The 23,911-nt window shown below is 36.8% G+C and overlaps 1 protein-coding gene across 5 annotated transcripts in view; it reads right to left on the reverse strand.

The window, feature by feature from the left end:
• The window catches only part of LOC134541305 (gastrula zinc finger protein XlCGF57.1-like), a 531,604-nt gene extending 508,003 nt beyond the window's left edge, over nt 1–23,601 (reverse strand). Inside the window, exons 1-5 of one of the 5 annotated variants that reach the window (XM_063384659.1) lie at nt 20,256–23,601; nt 16,461–16,544; nt 11,648–11,728; nt 8,327–8,441; nt 1,917–3,730 (exon numbers count right to left, since the gene is read on the reverse strand). In XM_063384659.1, coding sequence (XP_063240729.1) covers nt 2,460–3,730; nt 8,327–8,441; nt 11,648–11,728; nt 16,461–16,526 — 1,533 coding nt within the window. In that variant the 5' untranslated portion in view covers nt 16,527–16,544; nt 20,256–23,601 and the 3' untranslated portion in view covers nt 1,917–2,459. Of the gene's footprint in view, nt 1–1,916; nt 3,731–8,326; nt 8,442–11,647; nt 11,803–16,460; nt 16,547–20,255 lie in introns of those variants that run through there. The other 4 variants (XM_063384636.1, XM_063384662.1, XM_063384637.1 and 1 more) reach the window with 4 other exon arrangements.
• Nucleotides 23,602–23,911: the final 310 nt, after the last annotated feature.

Here is a 23,911-nt window from a genome sequence, read left to right on the forward strand (position 1 = left end):
TAGATAAATATTTCAAATTCCATAGGTGGAGATTAGTAAGTTACATTAAGTAATATGAGAGTGTAGGTTAGTAACTCTGTATACTATAATCAATGCAAGCAATTACAGTCTGACTAAGCTCAGTGTAAGTAAAACAATTATGAGAATCTTTCTCTCTAGGGTACTCTAATATGCTAACTGTTAATACAGACATAAACTGAAGTTGACACTAAATATAGCAAGCAAAACATTCAACAGAGCAATTACATTAATCCAAGCAAAATAAAACATTAAATAATATGAATAGGGCAATCTGAATGTGGGGAGATGGATTTTGTAATACTATAAATTACATAAACACTTCAAAGCAAACCTTCTCAAACTCAATACACCAGTATGAATACATACCGTTTGATGACACACATACATGAATAATAATTCAATTAAAGGATATATATCGAAGCTGGTTTACGTCGCTGTTCAGGGATTGCGTACACGAAGATGCGTTACAGTTTAAGATGACCCGTAGCTTCTCGTAGAATGGTGGAAGGACGCGGTCTCGTCAGCAACCAGCCCCGTCGTGTGTTCCGCTCGAATTACAGGTCAGTCCTAGACGATTCGTGTGGCTTCTCTTCAGAGGTTCTCGTAGCAACTTTCATTGTAGAACACCGTTAACTTGGTGTAAAAGTCAAAGTCTATCAACTCCTTTTCGAAGATCACAGTAGAATTAGGATCAATAATTATTTTGTGGTTCAATCCATAAAATGTAGTTGGTTCGCTGCATTAGCCACATCTTGAGTTGCAAAATTGTTTCATACCTATTCCATTGTAGCAAACGATAATTTTCTTTCACTAGGTCTCAATGTCAATTTATAGATAAATAATAGTTTAAAAAAACTAAAAAACACGCTTTATATAGAAAACCAAACTAAAAAATATAAAATAAATTTTAATAAATTTGAATTAACAATAGTGTAAAAAATTTAATAAATATAAATTAATAATAGTGTATATAAGAAAAAAGTATTTTATTTAAAAAAAAAGCGTGGGGTGCTTTTTAAGATATTATCGAAATGATAATCCTTCTACTCATAATGTCAAAAAAATATTTATAAATATTGACACCATGCACCTCACGCTTTTATTATAAATAAAATACATTTTTTCTTATATACACTATTATTATATATATTTATTAAAAAATTTTACACTACTCTTAATTCAAATTTATTAAAAAAAATTCTATTTTTTAGTTTGGTTTTCTATACAAAGCGTGTTTTTTAGTTTTTTTAAACTACTATTTATTTTATACTTTTTAGTTTGGTTTATTTATAATTTAAAGTGATACTTCTTTATCAATGTATGAAAGAAATTTTATAACAATGTAAAAAAAACTTGATAGTTATTTCATCATTTTACTATTAAAGTAGATTTTGAATAGATATTAGCTGCAGTTAAAATAAATTCGATAAATATTGTTTTATCTCATAAGTGTCTCTAGATGTGGCTCAATTTTTTATTAATTACATGACTTTACTATTAAAGTGAATTTGAGTAGATATTGGCTGCTTTTAAAATATATATCCAATATAGCGTGTTGAAGAACTACAGTACTCAATTTCAATATCCTGCTATGAAAATCAATTAATTCGGGAAGTCATTGATGTTTATTCTAAGTCAGCATATCTGATGGGTGACCATACTTGGCATAGTTTGGAGTATTTGTAACTGCTTGGTGTAGATTTGCAGGTTGGTGTTCAAAAGGAATTTCAAAAATCTGCCCATTAGGTGTAGCCATTGAGGTTATGCATATGGTGTTGGTTTCACAGCAAAATAATCAAACCTCAATTTTTCCATGTTTCGTGAAATATTTGCAGAAAGTGTTGTTTTATAATAATGTTTTACTCTTAGATAATTGGTAAAATGAAACAAAGAAGTAATTGTGTTTCTCTATTTAACGAAAGAAACAACATTTAAACCCCTTATTTCAGGTTATTTTTTCATATTTTACAAAAATTAGTGTATTGTCATCGGTCCTCGATAAGTCTACAAAGTAAGAATGAAATCTGGCCGTTTAAAGTGGGTCAAAATCGCACCCAAAGGAGTCGGTTACAAACATACAGGTGAAGCTAATATAAAGCGTGTAATTACGCCGACAGTACTTTTGAACATATATAACTTAAATTAATCAATATATTGCAAACGGTAATACCTCTTCATTTAACTCAAAGTCTTGCTTCAATTACCAATTACATCCAAATACTTAAACACGTCCTTACACTTTATTTACCAAAAAAAGTCAGTGTTTCCTTTTTTTTTAAATTCCTTTCACCATTGCACAAACATTACTTTTGTCTTTTCATCATAGAAGTTAAATCACTATTGCATAGAGCAATTAATACAAATGTAATTTTGCAAAGAATTATTATTTATGGTCGGGGAAAAAAATGATAAAATATTCAATATTGAGATATGTAATATCACAGAAGGAAACGTTTTTCTCCTTTGTGTGTAAGAGAGTGCCGCATCAGATGACTAGCCTGGCTAAACTTAGCAGAACATACTGAACAAGAGAAAGGTTTTTCTCCAGTGTGTGTAAGAGAGTGCTGCTTCAGATGACTAGCCCGGCTAAACTTAGCAGTACATACAGTACAAGAGAACTGTTTTTCTCCAGTGTGTGTAAGAGAGTGCTGCTTCAGATTACTAGCCCGGCTAAACTTTGCAGTACATACAGTACAAGAGAACTGTTTTTCTCCAGTGTGTGTAAGAGAGTGCCGCATCAGATGACTAGCCAGACTAAACTTAGCAGTACATACAGTACAAGAGAAAGGTTTTTCTCCAGTGTGTGTAAGAGAGTGCCGCTTCAGATTACTAGCCAGGCTAAACTTAGCAGTACATACAGTACAAGAGAAAGGTTTTTCTCCAGTGTGTGTAAGAGAGTGCTGCTTCAGATTACTAGCCCGGCTAAACCTAGCAGTACATACAGTACAAGAGAAAGGTTTTTCTCCAGTGTGTGTAAGAGAGTGCTTCTTCAGATTACTAGCCAGGCTAAACTTAGCAGTACATACAGTACAAGAGAAAGGTTTTTCTCCAGTGTGTGTAAGAGAGTGCCGCTTCAGATGACAAGCCCGGCTAAACTTTGCAGTACATACAGTACAAGAGAAAGGTTTTTCTCCAGTGTGTGTAAGAGAGTGCTTCTTCAGATTACTAGCCAGGCTAAACTTAGCAGAACATACAGTACAAGAGAAAGGTTTTTCTCCAGTGTGCGTAAGAGAGTGCCGCATCAGATGACTAGCCTGGCTAAACTTAGCAGTACATACAGTACAAGAGAAAGGTTTTTCTCCAGTGTGTGTAAGAGAGTGCCGCTTCAGATGACTAGCCTGGCTAAACTTAGCAGTACATACAGTACAAGAGAAAGGTTTTTCTCCAGTGTGTGTAAGAGATTGCTCCTTCAGAGAGCTAGGCTGGCTAAACTTAGCAGAACATAGAGTACAGGAGAAAGGTTTATGGCCTGTGTGTGTATTAGTACGTTGCTGTATTGGAATACAATTGCCAACACAATAATTTTCTGCAGATTTAGGGTGACAGTTTGTGGGGCATGATAATTTCATGGGGTCAGTGTTAGTCACTTCTGGCTTGATTAAGATGCAGGTGTCTGGTGAGTCTTGGGATCTGTGGCCAATGCATCCTGATGAAGTGTTGCCATGGTAACCCACACAGCTGTGTGGTTCATTCCATGCAGCTGCTGTGGCTAGAACAGAAACAAAAACATTTTATATGTTTAGAAAAAAAAATGAAATGAAAAAAAAATCCTTTAATTCCATTACCTAAATTATTTTATACTAGTGTATCAAGGGTCAGTAAATTGCCTTTATTATATATTGCTTATCAAAATATCTATAAAAATTTTTTTTGGTAAATACCTTATTATAACAATTGCCTCACAGCAACAAGATTCAATGAAAAAAAATATAAATTTGCGTTTCTTCACTTTCCAATCTTATCTTAAGAAATGACAAGAAAGCTCAAACCCACTTTGAATAAAAGAGGAAAATTATTAATTGCAGTGAATAAACATAAATAAAATATTAATCTGTTTAACCTATGGATAAATATAATTTCCCTGAATTTCTGTGGTTATGAATTAAAATATCCCCTACAATCGTTCTTTTTTATAGTAATATTTATTAACTTCTAGAGCATATAAGTATAGCCTTTTTAGATATTCATAAAGATAAACTAGACACCTGTGAAATAACTTAGTGGTCATCTTCAGATTCCTACGTTCCCTGTAGAGACCCATCAACTAAATTTAGACTTTTCTGGGTGTGGGTGGCCACACCGCACATTCCTGTGAGTGAGCTCGGGGCTCACTTGGGCCAGCGCGGCCTAAGGTAATAAGTTGTGATCTCAGATGTAACGTCATATAGGCTCACCGGTAACAAGCTGGTAGGTATGGGCTTACTCTATGTCCTTCCTCGAAGTTAACGACTAAGATAGGACCCAATGTAACAGGTCCATGATTTGAAAGGTCCTCAGTTGTAGATGATGTGGATCAACAGTTGTAAGTTCCCTCTAGGTTGCAGAGAATGACATTATTTAACGTAATTGTCTTGTAAAGTTACCATTAAATATTAGAAAGATTAAAGATGTCAAGGATTTTGATACTCACTCTAGTTTAGTTGATCTATTAAGTTGTTTAACTAAAATGTAATTAGGAGTTCCCTAATTTTAGCAACCTAAAACCTAAAGACTGACGTGTAAAATTTTATAAGTTTATTTTTTATTTAAAAAAAAAATGTTAATTTTTTACTATCATAGAGTTAATTATCTTTAAGTAAATTTATTAGTTTAGTATTTCATCAGGCATCGTGTACTGGGTGCTGAACCTAGACCCTTAAGGTCCTGGTAGGAAACATTTGTGTTCATTAAAGATAAACTACTACGAATATAAACCTCTTGCATAACTATGCCAAGCGAGTGTATAAAAGTGAGTGGTCCTTCAAGTAAAGATCATGACAGTTCGTTTGACATGTCAACTTATTTATTGACTATTTAAGCATTTTATTTACTAATTGATTTAAACCTTCCCACTACATTTGGTGGTTTACGCAGTCTAGGTTATACCTCTAGTGAGAGATGGAGATTATTAAGGTTAATTTTTTAGTGTAGTTATTTACTGAAGATTAATTAAGTTATTTGATCTAGAAGGTTCATGTGGCAGAAAACATTAACAAGAGAGTGTGTTGTAAAAAAAGTAGAAGTTAATAAAAAGATTTAGTTATTTGATCTATTAAGTTTGTGCAGCACATAACCGTTAACAACAGTGCACGATTTTAAAAAGTAGAAGTTAAAAAAAGTATACTAGTTTGCTTATTTTCAGTATCTTTTAGGATTCTACATGTCAGTATACGTTTTGTTAGGTTGGACAGTTGGAGTGTAATTTTAAGCCAGTAGCTGTAAGTTTTTGTTTAGTTTTAATTTTAATATATATGATAGGTTAATTGAAGTCATTTTAGTTTAGTTTAAGGTAATTTAAAAGCTGTGGGTTAATAAGCACTTGTAGATATTTACGATCGTAGATTTAATTTTGTTTATTTTAACGTACAATTTTGTTAAGATAATTTAAGTAACTTTAAAATTATTTCACAATAGTGGTAAGGACTTAAAGAAAAAGTATTATGTAGTTGGATTTTTGTTCAGAGGACAGTAAACTACAAAGTATGTCATTGGTACGTAAGAAGATATGTTACCTTTACATTTACATTGCATGTTTAACCATGATCCGTTATAAATTTTTTTGTGTTTACTTTATTAAGAGTAATTTATTTTGAAATAGCATAATTGGAACTATATAGGTTATTAACCCTTTAGCCCCTGTTGACTTCTGTAGAAGTCGGCCAAAGTCCAGCCATACAGACGGCTGACTGCTGCAGAAGTCCACTGGATGCAGTGCCTTCCCGCCGGTGGACTGCTCTAGAAGTCCTGACGACTCTACCTCTTTCCCGTTTCGCTACGGTGAACTGCCGTGGAAGTCCGACCTTGGGGATAACTAGCGGGCTGTCGGGAGACTAGTAGTACATTTTTCTGCCGCTAGATGTCATCACCATTCACTCTGCGACCTGCGGCGCTGCCGAATATTTTTCGCGCCTTATTCACGTGTCTGGCTTCCTTCTGTTGTAGTTTTAGACGTATAAACACGGGAATAAGGTGCTAAATTATTGTTTTACTTTAACTTATAATGAAAATTTATTTTGTGCTATCACTGTGTTGAAACGTGAGTATGAGTATGTTTTGAGCTGACAATTCTTATTTGTAATGGAAATTTATTTGTTGTTTTTACAAATTTTCCTGACTGTTTTATTGCATTACTTCTGTGGGTTATACTTTAAAACGAGCAAATGTTTTTACACAACCAAAGAAGCCTTGCAGCTTCTGTTAGACAGTGACTTTGAGGTCAGTAGTGATGAATCGGAAATGAATCATTGCCACGAAAAAATACTCAACAATCGTGGTCAGGTCCATCGACAACACCTGACCCTGAATTGTCTGATGATTCTTCAGAGGGGGGGAAGGGGATGAAGGAACAATTACATCTCCAGAAGCAAAACCGAAACTTGTGTGGTCTTGTAGAAATCTCACCCCACAAAAACATAAGTTTTTCTCCGCAGACTCTGGACTAAAAAGTAAAAAGCAATGTTCATACAAACAATTTTTCAGTTTGTTTTCCTTGTTTGTAACTGAACAAATTGTGGCTCATATTTACCAGGAAACAAACAAATATTTAACACAAAGGGCTGACGTTTTGACGGACAGAACAAAGAAAGAATGTACAGAACTGATTTCAAATTAATTTTTTATTTTTGTTGCTATGTCTCTCATTATGACCAGGGTAAAAAAGTTGGCCTTATCGGAGTATTGGTCAAAAAATCCGGATCTGGAAACTCAGATTTTTTTCTCAACTTTCACGGGACAGATACTTTTCAATCCTTAGGTTCCTACACTTCAATGACAATACTGTGGAAACTACGGATTATTTATTCAAACATTGTCCCATTTTGGAGCATTTTCGCAGGGTTTTCAGAGCACATTTTTTACCCATTTGAAAATCTTTGTGTGGACGAATCACTCCTTCTGTTCAAAGGACGTCTAAAAATAAAACAGTATATCCCAGCAAAGCGAAGTCGTTGGGGAATCAAAATTTCTACGGAGCAGATTCGTAAGTTCAAATAAAAATATTATGTTTTTACTTCTACATAAATATTGACTGTTTGTAATCAAAACTAAAACACTCCAAACAAAGGGATTATTTTGTTTCAAACCAAGGTTTATTTTGACAAGTAGCCAGGTTTATTTCAAGAAGTACCAAGGTCTTACTACCTGCAAGTACACCTCAGTTAAGAAATCGCAGTAAATATTCAAAGAAAATCTATGCGAATTCCAATAATGTTTGTGCGCTGCTGCCGATACACTAAATAATAATGTAATAGTAGCATGTACAATATAATCATGTAAAAAGTTTTATTCGGAAAATCAAAAATTACTCGTAAAAATGTTATTTATTTTGAGAAGAGCGAACAAAACTAGCGAGCGCGCTCATAAGGTGGATCCCAGTCAGAAGAGTACAGGGGCTCGGCCCGACCTCAAACTCGCGCACTAAGCACTCGGCGTCCGTCGCTAAAGGCTTAAATACACAGTATTTTAATTCTGGAATAAGTGTACAATTTTTAGTGGAATGGTTTGTTGAATTAAGAAAGTTCAGAGATTTTAACAGAATTGTGTTTTGAGACAGACTGCAAGGCGTCCGTCCGAGCACATTTGGATGCGATCTAGCGGAGCACATCAAAACTTTAGATGTTGGTAATCCTGAAAGTTGGATGCGGGTGTGCTGTATCGCTGACAGCTGTGTCCCTGCATGCAAATGTATAGCTCTGTGTTGGCTAACATAGGTTAGTAGTGTGTAATTGTATTTCAATTTTTTTTCAGGCAAAAAGAATGACTTAGTTCAAGTAAGTGTAATGTTGTGTTATGTGAGTTGTATAGGCAAATTTCAATGTATGTACATTTTCATTAGGGTGTGTGTTTATGCTTTGAGAGACAGACAGACAGACAGACAGACAGACAGACAGACAGACAGACAGACAGACAGACAGACAGACAGACAGACAGACAGACAGACAGACACACACACAAACACACACACACAGAGAGAGAGATTTTTAAGACAGAGAGAAAGAGGAAGAGAGAGAGCAAATATGTTCACAAAAGATGTCACACACAGACCTATGTGTTAGCTACTGCTCAGTATAACCTGTGTAACACTGTAGGTATAGAGTATTGCAAGTACCTGCAGCTATAGGGTGCTCTTCTATAGTTATCTCCTCCTTCACTTGTTGCTTGCACAGAGTGTAGTCCTGGCTGGCAGAGGAACTGCCGGGTTCTGGCTGCCAGCTATCTTCACACTGCAACACAACCACATATTACTAGCATATCTGCTACACAAATACTTGAAACCTGACAATATAAGTTGAACACTAACACACCTGCCAATATAAATTGTACACTACAAGACTATTAGAAAACCAGCCAATATGATTTGTACACTATATAACAACTAGCAAAAATGCCAATATGATGATATTGTGGCAAACCAGTTAGGTCATTATGTCTGATATCTAATTACTTTGCCATTGATGGATCGGAAACTAATTGCTTCTGTTCCCTTCAGTGTGTACCTCTAAAAATGAAAAAAAAAAATTAACACAAATTATAATAGACTTTAAGAAACAATTCTGCCGCCAACTAGTAGTTTTGGCACAATTTTAATTTGAATTTTTTTTCAACTTAAATACGTTTCCAATCATTCCTCTGCTGCAAGAACTTAAGCTTGTTCCTCCTCCTGTACACTCCCATCCAACCTTTGTCAGACTCGTCTCTCCTAATTTGCCCAGCCTCTACTATTCAACGACCCAGCAGGAAGATCCCATTATTCCCGCCATGGCGCACGGACGTCTCCTGTAATCCGTCCCCAGTTCGTGACGAGAACTGCTATGGCCTGCGAACTCTCAAGACCGGGCAGTTCCTAGACTTCTCCTGACACGAGCACTCCTTGGCATGATCACGAATCATCTAGCCAAAGTATAGTCACGTCTAAGGGTCTTGTAGATCCCATTTCCCACTGGCATTGCAGTTTTAACCCCTCCCCCCTCTCCAGGTTTCCTGGGAACATCGCCCCGGGTCTTTGACCGGCCGGTAACCTTGGCCAGACGCCACCTCTTCCCAAGGCCACGGCCGTAGTACATGAAGTACATACTTATGCCACCTAGCGGTAGTTTTCAGAATCTCTTCCCCTGAGAGTTGGAACGCCTGCCCTCTGGAGTCTCCTGCAGGAACCAGTTCAAGTAAAGTAGTTACCCTTCAAGCCACCAGAGCGCTGGCTTAGTTTGTCCCATAAGCCTCAATGCTACTACCAGCTGACCCGCGCGAGTCAATCTCTACTCAGTTCAGCCACACCTCGGTAGGTCGCGCTGACATCGGGCAGTACCAACAACTTCGAGGTATCAAAGTCTGCCTTTCCTCGACAAGCACCTCGGTAATGTTCGGAACCTTTTGGTTCGAGAGCAGAAGCCTCCCCACCTTTCTTTCGTTAACATCGCTTTTAATTACGAGTCTCTGCCATCTCTAACATACTGCACTGCGCGTTGCGGTTCAGGGCTGACTGCACAGAACGAAACATCATCGGGACGCCTCGAAGTTTCTCTTAAGATGTGATCAGATTAGCCAAGGGATGTTTCCCAACATAGTTGTGTTTAGGCGTTAGTCAGTCCACATACATATTGCTAAAGTAGTAATGTAGAAGTCATCGTAGATTATTAATTTTTTTGAGATTCATGGATCATCCGCGTCGCGCTCGTCTGCTCAACCAGCGGGCAGGCCCTGGAAGACATCACCCTGTTAGCACCACCCCTCCCCACCAGTCATGGTAACTAGCAGGCATTACCTGCCTATTTCACCTACTGTCTGTGATTCAGTCCTAAACATATGTGTTTGGATCTGTTCACAGACAGGGACCAAGTAACATGGTACAAGTTCTGGACCCAGGCACCTAACACCGGACCCGGGTACCTTGCCAAGGACCAGATCCGTCTGCACGGGGCGGATCGCCCAGGGCCTCTGACGTCTCGTCTGCTGCCCCACTTCATCCCTCAATCTACGAAACGCCAGCCTTGCTTTTTTTAAAAACCTTTTTCGGACTAGTATCCAGCCACGACGTCTCTTCAACCTTAAATCAAGAACCTCACTATGATAATTCAACTAGTAATTTTTCATAAACTTTAAATAAAAAATGGTTAAGATAATTACGTCAATGACCTAATAAGGGCCGGCCCATTCTTGTAACCATTATTGTATTAATGTAATCTTAATTCCAGGTTTTTATGCTTTCTGTTAATTAAATCACATGTTGTAACTCTATATTATGACAAATAACCAAAAGTAAAATAAAAACAGAGAAACCAACGCCTGGACGAAATCATTGTTTTACCTTCTGGCACTAAAAGATCCACTTGTTCCCCTGAGTCATCAGGTGAGAGTGACGAGGCGGAGCACAATGATTAGTTGAAGATTCCCATAGCAATTATTCTAGCCCAAGTTTCATTTGCCAAGGCATGCACCAAGCAATTATTGTACGAGGGCCAATCAATTAGTAACTAGACAAATTGATGTAGCTCAAAAATTGTTCATTTTACCTACTTTTCAACATAATCTTTGTTGAAGTAAAATTTTTTGCAGTGTAGAGCTTCCTTAAGGAATGTCTGAGGGGGCAAGATCTGGACTGTCAGGACGGTGTGGAAGAATCTCGCACCCCCATTTTTGAATGCCTTCTCACGTTATCTATGCTGTATGCAGCCGTGTATTATCGTGAAGCTAAATTACACCGTTTTACAAACATCCATGATGTTTAATGTGAATTATAGGCTTTAATTTGTTTTACACATATCAGCATAATATTTACTGTTAATTATTCGTTGGCCTTCAAGAAAATTGCATAAAATAGGGCCTTGAAAGTCCCAGAAAAGTGTAAGCATCACTTTACCAGCTGATGGCTGAGTCCTGAAGAACTTGTAGGTTTCCACTCAAGGCTTTGTCTCCTCAACTCAGGTTCGTAATAGTGAATCCATGTTCCAAATAAAAGTTTATTTCTCAGTGGAACATCGAGCTTTTAACTATTTATTGACTTGAAGCCTCATTTCTTTGTGGGTATCTCCAAGTTGTCTCGGCATCCTATCACGCAGGTTTTCTTGTATTGCAGTTTATTTTGAATGGTGTCATGGACAGTTCCAACACTTGCAGACACTTTTTCAGCTATAATTTCAACAGTGTTAGTTCTGATGTCTTGGATTATCGCGTCAGTGCGAGATTCAAAGGAGGAAGAGGCAACTTCTATTGGTCGACCATTTCGCTGTTCATCACCCATTATTGCAGCCACATTTAAATTGTTCTACCCACTTGTAAATGTTTGAACGGTTTAAACAATATGACAATAATATAATAATTTAAATATAAGGTTTGTATAAAATACAAGGTTCATATCATTAAGTTTAAAGGGTATAAAACGCTCGAGACCATGTGTTATTCATATTACATCTGCATAAAGCAGTCTACTCACTGGTTCATCCAACTCCTCCTTGATTGGCGGGAAACCCAGCTCGCTCGGCTCCTGCTTCACACAGACGTCTCCATCTGCCGGCTGAAACAACAAGACCTCACTCGGCACACGAATGGTCCAGCGCAGTGTTCCGCCCAGTCCTCTGAGATCATCGCCTGGGGAAACCACAAACCACAAACCACACCTTGAGAACTTCACTCTAGCAACACGGATGCATAGCTCAGAACTTCATTTAAAATATATATATTATCCTAAGGGCTGGCATTGGGAGGTAGATTGCTTGATAGATTGTTATAATACCACCTGTCAGATATTTATAATCCTCAATGCTTACAGACTTGTCCAACCAACTGGGTGGTAAGGAATGTAACTGAAAGAGACTAGTAGAAAACTTTTTTGTGACTGTATTATTTGTAAATAAATATGATTTAAGGTCATGTATGAAATAATAAATTTGTAGTAATCATAACCATATGTCTTAGTGTAACCACATGGTGTATACCTACAAAGAGAAAGGTGTGTGGAAAGCCAAACAGCCACCAGTATTTAGTTCAACATCTAAGCATGCCTTAAAGCAGAGAGCAGACCAGGTCTGTGTGGATGCACTGCGAAGGGGTAGTTCAAGTCTCGTTCCCACACTGTGACGTCACGCCCTGGAGCAAGTGTCTCAGCTGGTCCATCAGCCAACCACGCGGTGGCCCATTACTTCTCTCATCGCCAACTAACTGCATCATCATATACCATACTGTTTTTTCGCCATGTTTTTCAGTTTATATTTGTATTTAGTTTTTGTGCCTAATTATTGTAAGTATCACATGGTTTTCTTGAACGCTGTAAGTTTTAATGCATCACTAATGTCAAAATGCTACACTGCAAAAGTCGGTATTCAAAGTCTTCATTCCTGCCCACCTGCAACTTTAGCACCTTTCACACATCCTCAAGCAGGTGAAGTGTAGCTATCAGGGAAAGAAGTCATAGTTATGCCATCAACAGCACGACTTGTAACCTAGCAAGACATTTCCAGGCACACCAAAGATACAAAATGTCCTAATAAGACATGTTTGTTTGTCCAATATGTCTAATTAGCCACCTACTTCATCATAATTCACTACAAACAAGTCACCCAGCACCTAGTAGCACAGTTGATTCATGTCCTGCTGGATGGCTATAGTAGCGAAGAACGCCCTGTGGTGGAGCAAACACTAGTAGTAGTACATACCAACAACTGTTTTATTATTTAGACACACCCTTAAAAATTGTTTGAGGAAAAATTTAAATATCTGTTCACAAGAGATTAAGTAATAATAAAAACTACATAATATCACAGCTCAGAACAACAAAGTTATTTCAAGTTAAGTATGTTTTATAATGTGCAGAGGATGTAAAACCACCCAAGTTAACAGAACAGATACACACATGTTTTGTTGGTTTAGTTCACAGTTCATGAGCAGTTGACAACTATAAATCATGGCAGTTTATTTTTATGTTAAAGATTTTTAAAAGTATACTGAACCAGTGTTGTGTTTCCAAAGGTCTACTTTTAATTGAATAAATGATAATCCCTGACTCCAAGTGAAAACATGGACCAAAAACAGCATCAAAATCTCGGCATTAATAACTCTTTTCTTTATGTTGGGACACGTCCCTTGGGAGAAGAGAAGGAAGTCTTCTCGCTGTCGGCAGTTTTCAAAATTAACAAACCTTTATTTTAACTTGTCTGTGGCGTACAGAAAGTCCCGCACGAGTTGCCCTCACTTTAGGTTTCTCTACAGTAACATTTTACCAGAGATCTACTGTATTTCACGACAAAGGTTTGGCTATTGAGCTTTTCGTGGTACCGGGATTCTCAGTGTGGTAACACTGACAGGAACCGAGAACCAGGACTGGCAAATCACTAAAAGCAAGTATTTGAAAACAAATCTGGGCACATATTATTTTCGAGACCAACCATACTTGTGCTGATACAATGTGATTGGCCAAGAGCTGAACATCAGCCAATATACAATATCAGTATCTGTTTCGGAACAGCACTAAAATGAATGTATTTTATAATTATAACATATAGTACTTTGAAACCAGTAGCTATGAAGTTATGTATAGGATGGAATAACTGCAACCCTATCTACCCCACCCCCTTCCTCAAGAACTAATGTTACTGCTGATTGAGACCTTTGATACTGTTGAATACATTTGAACTTTTCTCTATATTTGCGATCACATATTTATGCTTCCGTATAAAGTAATGATTAAAGGTTTACTTATCTGTCTTTCTATGTTTTATTTTTCCTTTTCTGTTTATAGAAAATAAGAGGGAATCCAACACTGGTTGTCTATGAACCTGAGTGCCCGTAGCTTCCTAAATTTTCGAGATAGTGGATAAAATATTCTGACAAAGTGACTAGTCCAGGGTGGCCACTCATTGGCAAAATCAAATTCCAGGGTATTTTTTCAGGATTAGTACAGTTTTTCTAGAAACTTCACAAAATTATATATCCAAATAATGTTTGCTACATCAAAGATGAAACCAGATAGGTAAACCAGTTAATATTAAATACCAACCATTTAATATTAGGTATATAAAATATAAGTATTCCTTTATTACTTCTATGATAAAAGTGTATATATCCTGAATATATTCTAATAGCTCTTGAAAGTTATTTAGACTATGACAGTAGCAATCAAGAGAAAATTTACATAGACAGCTTTGGTATTAATAAACAAACTATATGGGCACAACTAAAATTACTTCAACAACTGCCACGGCTGATAACAGTTTACACAATTAAAAAATAAATATAATATTATTAATTAAAATTTTACAACTATTTTTGTACCTTAGCACTATAAATCATTTTCCTAGCTTTAAATTATTCATATTGAACCTTCCAATCACTGAGAATTGCACACTATTAATACAGAGTTGTAAATTCACCTCCCTAATTGTTCATCCAATATTTTTTACTATTCACTAAAAATCATTTTAATACTGGCTGCGGAACAAATGTATCTGAAAAATTAATTTAATGGTCAAATTTTGACAATTAGATATAAGTTTTTTTAACTTTTTTAATTTAAATAACTTAATTATTAAGACACAAAGATAAAGAATTAAGGCACCATCTGCTTTCCTAGTTTCTTCCAAGCACAGCATCATTTTTATTTTATTTTATTGTTTTATCTGTAATACTGCCTTCATCTTTCAAGTGACTAATAAAGGTATAGTTTTTAATGGTGGCTTTGTTTATTATAAACAAAGGTGAATATCTTCAGATTTAAAAGTAAAATCAAAGCAGAAGAGAGAAAAGAAAGGAGCAGTGACTTCCTCTCCCTCCTAACTGCCGGCAACCAGGTGGCAATACCTTTAACACAAGCTGTCGGAACCTCACATCCGCTGAGGAGGTTCCCCAGTAAACAGTGCTCAAGAATGGCATAAGTGACACAGTTCATATGCACTACAAGTACCTAGTTTTTTAACTCGGCTCTTATAAACTTGCTGGACAAACAATTCCAGTAGGCTATTAAAAATACATGGGTTTCTCACAGTTTTCCTGGTAATAATAGAATTCCCAGCTAATTCAAGTTTCCAGATTTTCCCAGACAATACGTTTGTCAAGTACTAAATGCTAAATTACATTATAACCATGCATATTTTTTTACAGTTATTTTTTTTAACATTATAATTAATATTATCCTTGATAAATGTTTCAGGTTATTCTTGGTAAGTGATCAAATTCACAGAAATATATTTTTTTTATACAAACATTTTAATGCAGTTCTTATTTTTGGACATGCTGCAGGTTGTATAGTTACAGCCTGAAATAAATAGCCAGTGGAATTTAGCCAGTGCTTAGTTAAATTGATTTTACTGTACACATGATTAAAAAAAAACACAAAGCATAAAATTCACTAAAATTTTGAACTACATTTGTTAAAATACCATTAAGATTAACAACATGGTTAAAGTAATAGAAGATCAAATTAAAATACAATTTTCATCTATAATTTTTTTTTGATATGTATATAATATACTGCATGCAACAGGATAATTGGTCATTTACAGCCTATGTAAAGACTAAAAAATAACAATAAATATATTAGTGGAAATGCAGTTTAGTTTGTAATATGCTGTAAAGAAGCAGTTCCCAAACCTGGGGTTTCTTGGCAGGGGCTCCGTGTATCAGGACGTATTTCATATAAAGCAAGCACAGTTATTGTCAAATAACTTCCTCTGAATTAGATGGGGTTCCGCCAATAAAAAGTAGATCATAGGGTTACCTGGCCGGAAAATAATTGGGAATCGATGATGTACAGTATTGTGTCTGTCCCACTATGTCCCCATTTTTTGATATTGTTGCGGTTCCTGCTCGCACTATCTCTCCACTTGGGCGAGGGTGAAGGAAGATTTACTAACCATTACTGCCCCGTCTCAAACATGTGAAGACAGTGTTTCAACTAGCAGCAAATCATAAAGCTAGAAGGTGTGCCTTGCCTGTGCTTGCGTCAGATACACACCATGCTTTACCACTTCCACGAAGGCTTTATAATTTTTTTTTTAAATGTTTGGGTTTTTCTTTTCCAGTACTGTACTGTATTTTAACTGGGAAAGGATTCGCTGTAAAATTTCATGGTTCCCAAATTAATTCTCGGTTCTTGGTTCTTGTTGAACTGCTGAGAACATAAACACGACCGAGGACTGAGGACCGGGAACGACACATCGCCAGGTGTACGGCACAGACACTCCAACACTTCAAGAGAGTGGACCGGGTTCGAAACCATCTGTAGTTCACAGTCCTGTTCACCCAAGTATACTCACCTGTTCATTCACCGACTCCTCCTTGATTAGAGGGAAAACTATCTCACTGGGCTCCTGCTTCAACATCAAGTCTTCATTCGCTGCCTGGAAGAAATAAAAGGCATCACAAATAGCAGAGGTCGCCTCAGAAGAATGACATTTACATGTCACAAGGCCAGGAAAAGAACACATTACTTTCTGCTGTGCATTTGGCCAGAGAGGTTTTCCTACTATATTTCAAATGAAATACTTTATACATTTTGAGTGGTAAACTGCTAGTTTAACAGCTAGTGTGTGCTTGTCAGGAGCTTACATCCTTCACAACAAGTAGGTATGCTAACAATCTTAGCACATGGCACACTAAATTAGTAGCAAAAAAAATATTTCAGCACCAACTATTTGCATTAGATATTTTCGCTAATACGAATTACATATGTAACCTGTAATAAAATCATACAAGCACTTATTTTAAATTTATGTTCAAATAAATTAAATTATTGAAATATTGAATAGAGTAATATTAAAATATTGAATATAACATATGCAGCCATATTTTTGAATTAAAAACACAAAAAAATTTCTCTTCTATTCCGTGCCATGTTATCTTACTACTGTTCTCTCTACTGTTATTAAAAAAGACATTTCAGTTATAATAATACCTGTAGAAGTGTACTTATACCCTGGGTGCTGCAAGAAATTTATTTTGTACTGGGCTAGGGTTAGAGTGTAGTGGTCGTTTATTTTTAACTCAATCTTTCAAGTCCTAAACCATTATTCAGACAGTTATGTCATAATAATATTCCAAGTTCAAAATTTTGTTTGTTAACTTTTACTTAAAAGAGGAAATCAAAAAACAAATTAAGTTCACGCCTAAAGTAACAAAAGCAGGTAATGTAATGGTTTCAAAACTTCTAAGCTAGGAAATGTACACTCCTTGTTTGTACAAAAAGTACTTTCACAAGTACAGTACAACTCACTTTTAATACAGAAATTGCACACATTTCCACTAGTTTAACAATGAGATGTACATCCAAACTATTAATCACTTATTTTATTCATGCAGATGGGTCACATGCAACCCAACGTGGTGTGTGGCATAACCTATACCCTGATTAAAACAACGCACTGTATGGAAATGTAAGTTAGACTGTTAGGTATTCCATTGGGATGATAATCCATACTAATATTATAAATGAAAAAGTGTTGTCTATTTGATATTATTTCACGCAGCAAAGGAGAAATGGACATAAATGATTGATAGCATATACCTAGATAGTTTATGGGCCGGAGACATAGGCTATTATAATTAAAAAATTCCATCCCTAAGGAAGTGAAAAAGGAATAAATTCAGTTTTATAATAGAAAATTATACGTGCTATAACACACACACACACACAAACAGTGAGTTTGTGTCAATTCTCTATGTCAGCCACACAGTCATATAGTAAGGTCTGGCAAATTCCTATCTTTCTCCTTCGTGAAACCCATCCGCTTAGTTAAATTTGTTACTTCGTACCCCAGTAATCTTTACATTGACATCGTCCGGGCCTGCGGCCCCTTTTGAGTCCGATATGCCACCGCCCAAACACCACCCACCCTCCATTCAAACCTCCCGCTTACGCGTGCGTGTGTTGGTCGCCCGGCAAGAGGGCGCTGTAGAGCCAGTGCGCCGCACACCTAAATATAATTAAATCCATCATTGTAAATTGTTTTCATTGTTCCCGAGTGCGACGTGACGGCAGATCGGCCGGGAGGGTTTTTATGTACTTTTATTTAGAATTGTGTATTTAATTATAAGGACGTTTCCAGACATTCACGAAGCACACCGAAGGAAACCGAAGCCAGACACTGTTTAAATATATTCCTTAATAATTGTAATTTTTATTAACCTTTTTTAATATTCAGTAAGTAAATGTCATGTAATTTTTCAAGAACCTTTTCATGTTGCTTTAGTTTCCCGTGCCACGGAATCAAAAATACCATTAACGGCAATTGTTTCGGCAGGAGGACGCCATGTTAGGCTAGCAGAGCCATGATCTCACCCCAGTCTACTGCCATCAAGGACCGAGAGAAGACACTTCAGCACTCCGGGGACCTCACCGCTTGTTCATCACCGCTTAGTAATTCTGTTCATCTTTAATTCTTTACAAATCTTTTTTCGTTTAGTCCTCGGAGCTTCTCTCGGTCGGGGGACTGCTTTAATAATTACCTTGTGACCATTATCGATCTTTTCTTAAGCTTCATACGTAAGTCGAGGTGTGACCACGTGGTTTGTCACTGCACTTTAAACCGATTCGTGCCGCGGGCATTTGTTACAGTTTAAATTGTGTGCGGGTGTAATCAGAGTTGGCCAAATAAATAAGGGCGTATAAATTTTAATGAATTCTTTTATTTTTAAATATGTGTGACCATGTTGAGTGTGACAGCGTGTGGGACGCCTAAGAGCCCACTGCGTAGGTAATAGCGTGCCCGACGCTGAGAGCGGGCAGGTATTAGTACTAGGTTAGCTTCAGGGGGAAAATAAAATCACGTCTCACATGGGCGACGTCACGACCCTGGTAAAGAGTCTCACATAGGTCCGTGCCCGTGGCACGGTGGCGCCCTTAAAATCCGAGTATTCACCGAAAACCCCGCTTATTAAAGATCAAAGGCCACGGCCCCGGAACAACATGATGATAGTTTACGTAAAACATTATTAAATTTATGCCAGTGAGTAATTTATTTCATCATTGATTGCATTTAAACTGGTAAACCCCTTTATAAACATGTCAGTTGGTGTGTTGCATGCCACAAACTTGTCTTGTAAGTTGCAAGACCCTGCCCTTTTCAGATTATACGAGGATTTGTTACAGGGATAAATATATGGTTTTCTCAGTACTGGAGATCTGCTGCAAAGTCATAGTGCCTAATTTTCAATACTAATATTTTTTTCTTATAAATATTTTAGTAAGTAATTTTGGTATTTAATAATTTTATTTAGAAATGTTGATTATAATTTTACTACTTTTACTTTGTTGGTTAGGTTAATATTTATTTATGTGTGATCTTCAGTATTTTATTTCATTTGAATATTTTTTTTCTTCATAATTATAATTTTATGTTAAGTGTTTTATAGTCCTGTTAAAACAGAGAGTATTGCAATGAGAGAAGAAAATTAAGATGTGTGGCAAGACTATGTCGAACCTCGAAATAAGACAATAATTTATCGCAACCAGTGTAAAAGAGAGACAGACGTTCGCCTGGACCATGTAAAGGATATCGGACTGGAGAATACCAGATTGTGTTTAAGGCTAGAAAGTGACAGAGATGTGTAAGAGAACCAGGGGAATCACTGAAAAGCAGTGCAAGAGTAAGTGTTGTAGTAAGATAGAAATACGCATTTTAGGGAAGTCCCAGCTAAATGAATTTATCCGTAAGCTTTCTAATGGGTGTTGTTTCGTCAGCAGTTGTGAATTGCGAGCTGGGCCGAAAGGTCGTGCCGTCTCAGCGACTCGGCGGTTGTATTGTTTTGATACGAACAAGTTTAAAAGTGCATTTAAAACTCACATATTTAATGTTTTCGAAATTGAATCTTCAATAATAATAATAATAATAATCAGCTGCCCAACATACTACCCCAATACTCACAACTTCCAATATTGTCAAGTGTTTGACTTTGTATGTGAAGGAATAGTCGTTTTTTAGCCAGGCCGCATTCTGACTTGCTACAATCTTCTACTAGACTTGAAAATAATAGTACATAAAAATGAGTAAAGCTGCCCATATTGTTGACTTGTTTTATGAGTAGGTACCAGTATATAAAGTAAAGAAGTTTACCTTCAGAGCAATGGTATTCAGCAGTCTTCGTTGACGGAGGTCTTTTTTTATCCATCCTCTGGAAATGTCTTTTGATTTTGTTTTCAGAGTTGGCTGTTTTTTGTTGACCTGTGCCTCCTAGTATATATTTCTTGTTGATCGTTCATTTCGGGGGCAGAATTTTGTAATGACCACACACTATTGTTTCCAGAGGCCATAAAAAGAAGAAGAAAAAAAAAGAAAAAAAAACAGGTTGGCTCAAAAAATTATTAATGTTATCAAATCTAAAATTTGCAAAAAAATCATTAAGGCATTCATGACAATCATGTTTATAAAAGAACATACCTTCAACATATTCAAAAAAAGATTAAAATTTTTTAGACATTATCATTGTATTGCATTTCCCTCATCATCACTAGTCTTTCCTTCTTTAGTATCAGTTGTCATCTGAAATTTATACAATTAATAGTTTTGTTACTGTATACTATTTTAACTCATACAAGTACTGAACAACTGTTATAAAATAACCATAATCCTTGCTCAATTTGCACTAAACACATAATATTACGATAAGACCAGAATGTTTGGTAAGTAACTTCAGCTTTAAAGAAGTCATTATTTTCACCAAAAACATGAAAATAAGCATTAAGTACATATAATTACCAATATACCATTTATAACATCATAACATCAATTAGAAAACCCCGCCAACTGCCCATTGGGACTTTCCAGGCCGAGCACAGCACAACTAATTTTTTACCAACCTAACAAATATTTTAGTATGTAAAAATTAAATTTGCAAACATAGATGATGATTAGAGGCTAGTTACATTATAGTTTTTGATAATGGTTATCACAATGCAAAAATGACTGTGTTAAAACTATACAATTGCGACTATTCTAATTCTTGATTCCAAGACACTACTATTTACATCACCAAGATGGTGTAGCTTATGTCATTACCACCACGACTTTATTAAAGGACAAGCTAGGGAATATATGGGTATTTAGTGTTATTAATATTATGCTTTTAAGATATCTTAAATTAGATATAATTACCGTCCCCACTCCCCCAAATTGGGTCTACTTTGCGATACTGATATTTATAATTATTATGTCTTTAGATGTTAAAACTTGAAGCGGTGTATTAAAATATAATACCATGGATTAGATTCTACATAACTTCATGAGTATGAAAAATTAGTTGCAGGAAAAATGGAAAATTAAGAGTAGGCCCTAGCAAAATATTTGTATCCAAAATAGACTAGACCGGGTGGGACCGTAGTATACTTTGCGGTACAGAGAAAAAATTATGGGTGGGGCTATAAGTGGCATTCTATAGTTTACCTGCATAGTCTGTTGAGTAAACCACAAACAACTTCCAATTAGTGCAGTTGGAATGGTGGGATGCTTAAGCCAGGCCAGTCAAATGGTAGCAAAACCTCAAATCTAAGAGTACGAAGGTTTTATAAGTAGCTAGTACATGCCAGTTTCAGTACGAGGTACAGGACCCACGAGCAGGCCCAGAAAGCAGAAGTAAAGAGTGTCACACCCACCCAGCTGCGAGCTGTTGTCACATCGACCTACCTTATTGTGCAGGTGAAGGGTGGTGGGGGGGGGGGGGGGGGGGGTACAATTGAAATTGTCCGGGCTGTGCCCTTTTGAGCCAGATGTGCCACCACCTCCCCCCAACACACTGTGAGCCCCCTGCTTCCAACACCACGTTCTACGACCTGTCATCGTTTTCGGAGCATTTTAGTGATACACGGCCCTGAGAACAGAGTAGCTGGGTCCACATACCCATTTAACATGAGGTGGCACCCTAGGCTTCAACGAACATGTCAACCCCATTTGCGATAGCAGTGCTACACACCATGGAACGTTCTGAGGGAGGGGAATAACTTCAAAGAATCCACCTTTTAGAGCTTAAAACACACTTAATTAACATAAAAATACATTTTAATGATTTTTTGTATAAGAATCATTAAAATGAACATATATACTGTCGGCATTGATTCCCAATTTAAATTTTCAATTGATTGTAAAATAAATAGAAAAATTCATAAAAAAATTATATATTACATAAATAGTTTTAGCTAGAAAAAGTATGTAACTTAATTTGTCATCCATTTTAAGGAATATTGTTAAAATTTAAAGGATTCATACACCTAACTGTAAACAGGAAGTAACCTAACACTTGCGATGCTAGACCTACGTGACGTTCTACATGTCTCCCCAACTTCCATACGGGGATGAAGATCTGACGACATTGTGGCGTCCTTATACTAGGAGTAAGTGTAGGAGGGGATTCCACCGGACAAGGCGGCCGTCTTCACAACTGCCTCCGCTGTCCGGCAGGGCGACGTGATGGAGGTGGCGGGGGCTCGGGGACGTGTCCCTGGAGACGGCCCTCACCGTGGAGGAGCTCCGGGAATACAGCCTCAAAATATTATCTAGGCTGCCCAGCACTGATTGTATTATAAGGATTTTGGCTATTGAAAAGAATAACCTATGAAAAATTTTTCTTAAAGGATTAAATAGGTAGTAGAATTTAAAATGAAATCCTTCTTATGAGTCGCCTACATCTTTTCAATATCCCACTCTGCTGTGTGTGTTACTTTAACCTGGTTCGCAAAAACTTGCAGGTACACGTGATTTTAATACTTTGTTTGCTCTGTGGTTTTCTCATAACAACAGGCCCGAGGAAGGCACCCAACTGCCAGTCGTATCGCGCCGCGTCGTGCCATTGCGAAGTGTACAGCCAGCGATTTTGTGTTAGATCGCGAGCTATCGCTTCATCGCGTCGCCAGATCGCGCCACGCAGCGCTATTGTGAAGAGCGCTTAAACAAGAAACAATGGTGTACGCCGCATGAATGCACAGGTATTGTCATGAAAATTAAAAAATTCGATATCTCCTAAAGTATTTGGAATTTCTTATCTCCGCCGGGCTTTAATAAAAAGAGGAAGTTAAAGAGCATAATAATAAAAGTATTTTCTGATTTTTAACATTTTTTTCCCCTCAAATACCGCTACACTACATGGGAAGCCTACAACTCACGTGGTTTCGGTTCCCTGCAAGAATTTCCGAAGATTTCCAAAGTTTTGCGTTTTGGAATTAACGCCACTTCAGCCGCTAAATCATAAGTTTCCAATGAAAAGAAGCATGTTGTAACTAACCTAACCTAACCCTTTGATTTTTTTTAATTTCAATTTTTGAGAGAAATCCGAAGTTGCACGAAGAACGTGGTAGGGAACCGAAACGACATGAGTTTTAGGCTTCCCTACACTACATATTTACCAAACTTGGATTTTTATTAAATAATACTAATTTTAAGTCATACAATATTGTGTGTTTACCACAAAATACAAAACAAAACATTCGCCTGCAGGTTAACCAACTTTCGTATCCTCTAGGGTGTGTTCCATTGCATATCAGTACGTGAGGAAAGAGCAGAACTGTGATTGATACATGCCAGTGATAGTTCAATATTGGAACACAGTAAAGTTACAGATGGAGCATAAACACAGTTTGTTGGTATTTCTGCTGAAGCCAGAACCGTAAGGGGGAAGCAGGTCGCCGCCATATTGTGACATGAAGAAAATCGCATTTTCTCCTTAGTGATGTATACATTGACGCCGTCCCCGCTACCTGTCTTAAGATTAGTGAATTTAATTT

The sequence above is a fragment of the Bacillus rossius genome, chromosome 18 (genome assembly GCF_032445375.1).
Source record: "Bacillus rossius redtenbacheri isolate Brsri chromosome 18, Brsri_v3, whole genome shotgun sequence".
Lineage (NCBI taxonomy): Eukaryota > Metazoa > Arthropoda > Insecta > Phasmatodea > Bacillidae > Bacillus > Bacillus rossius.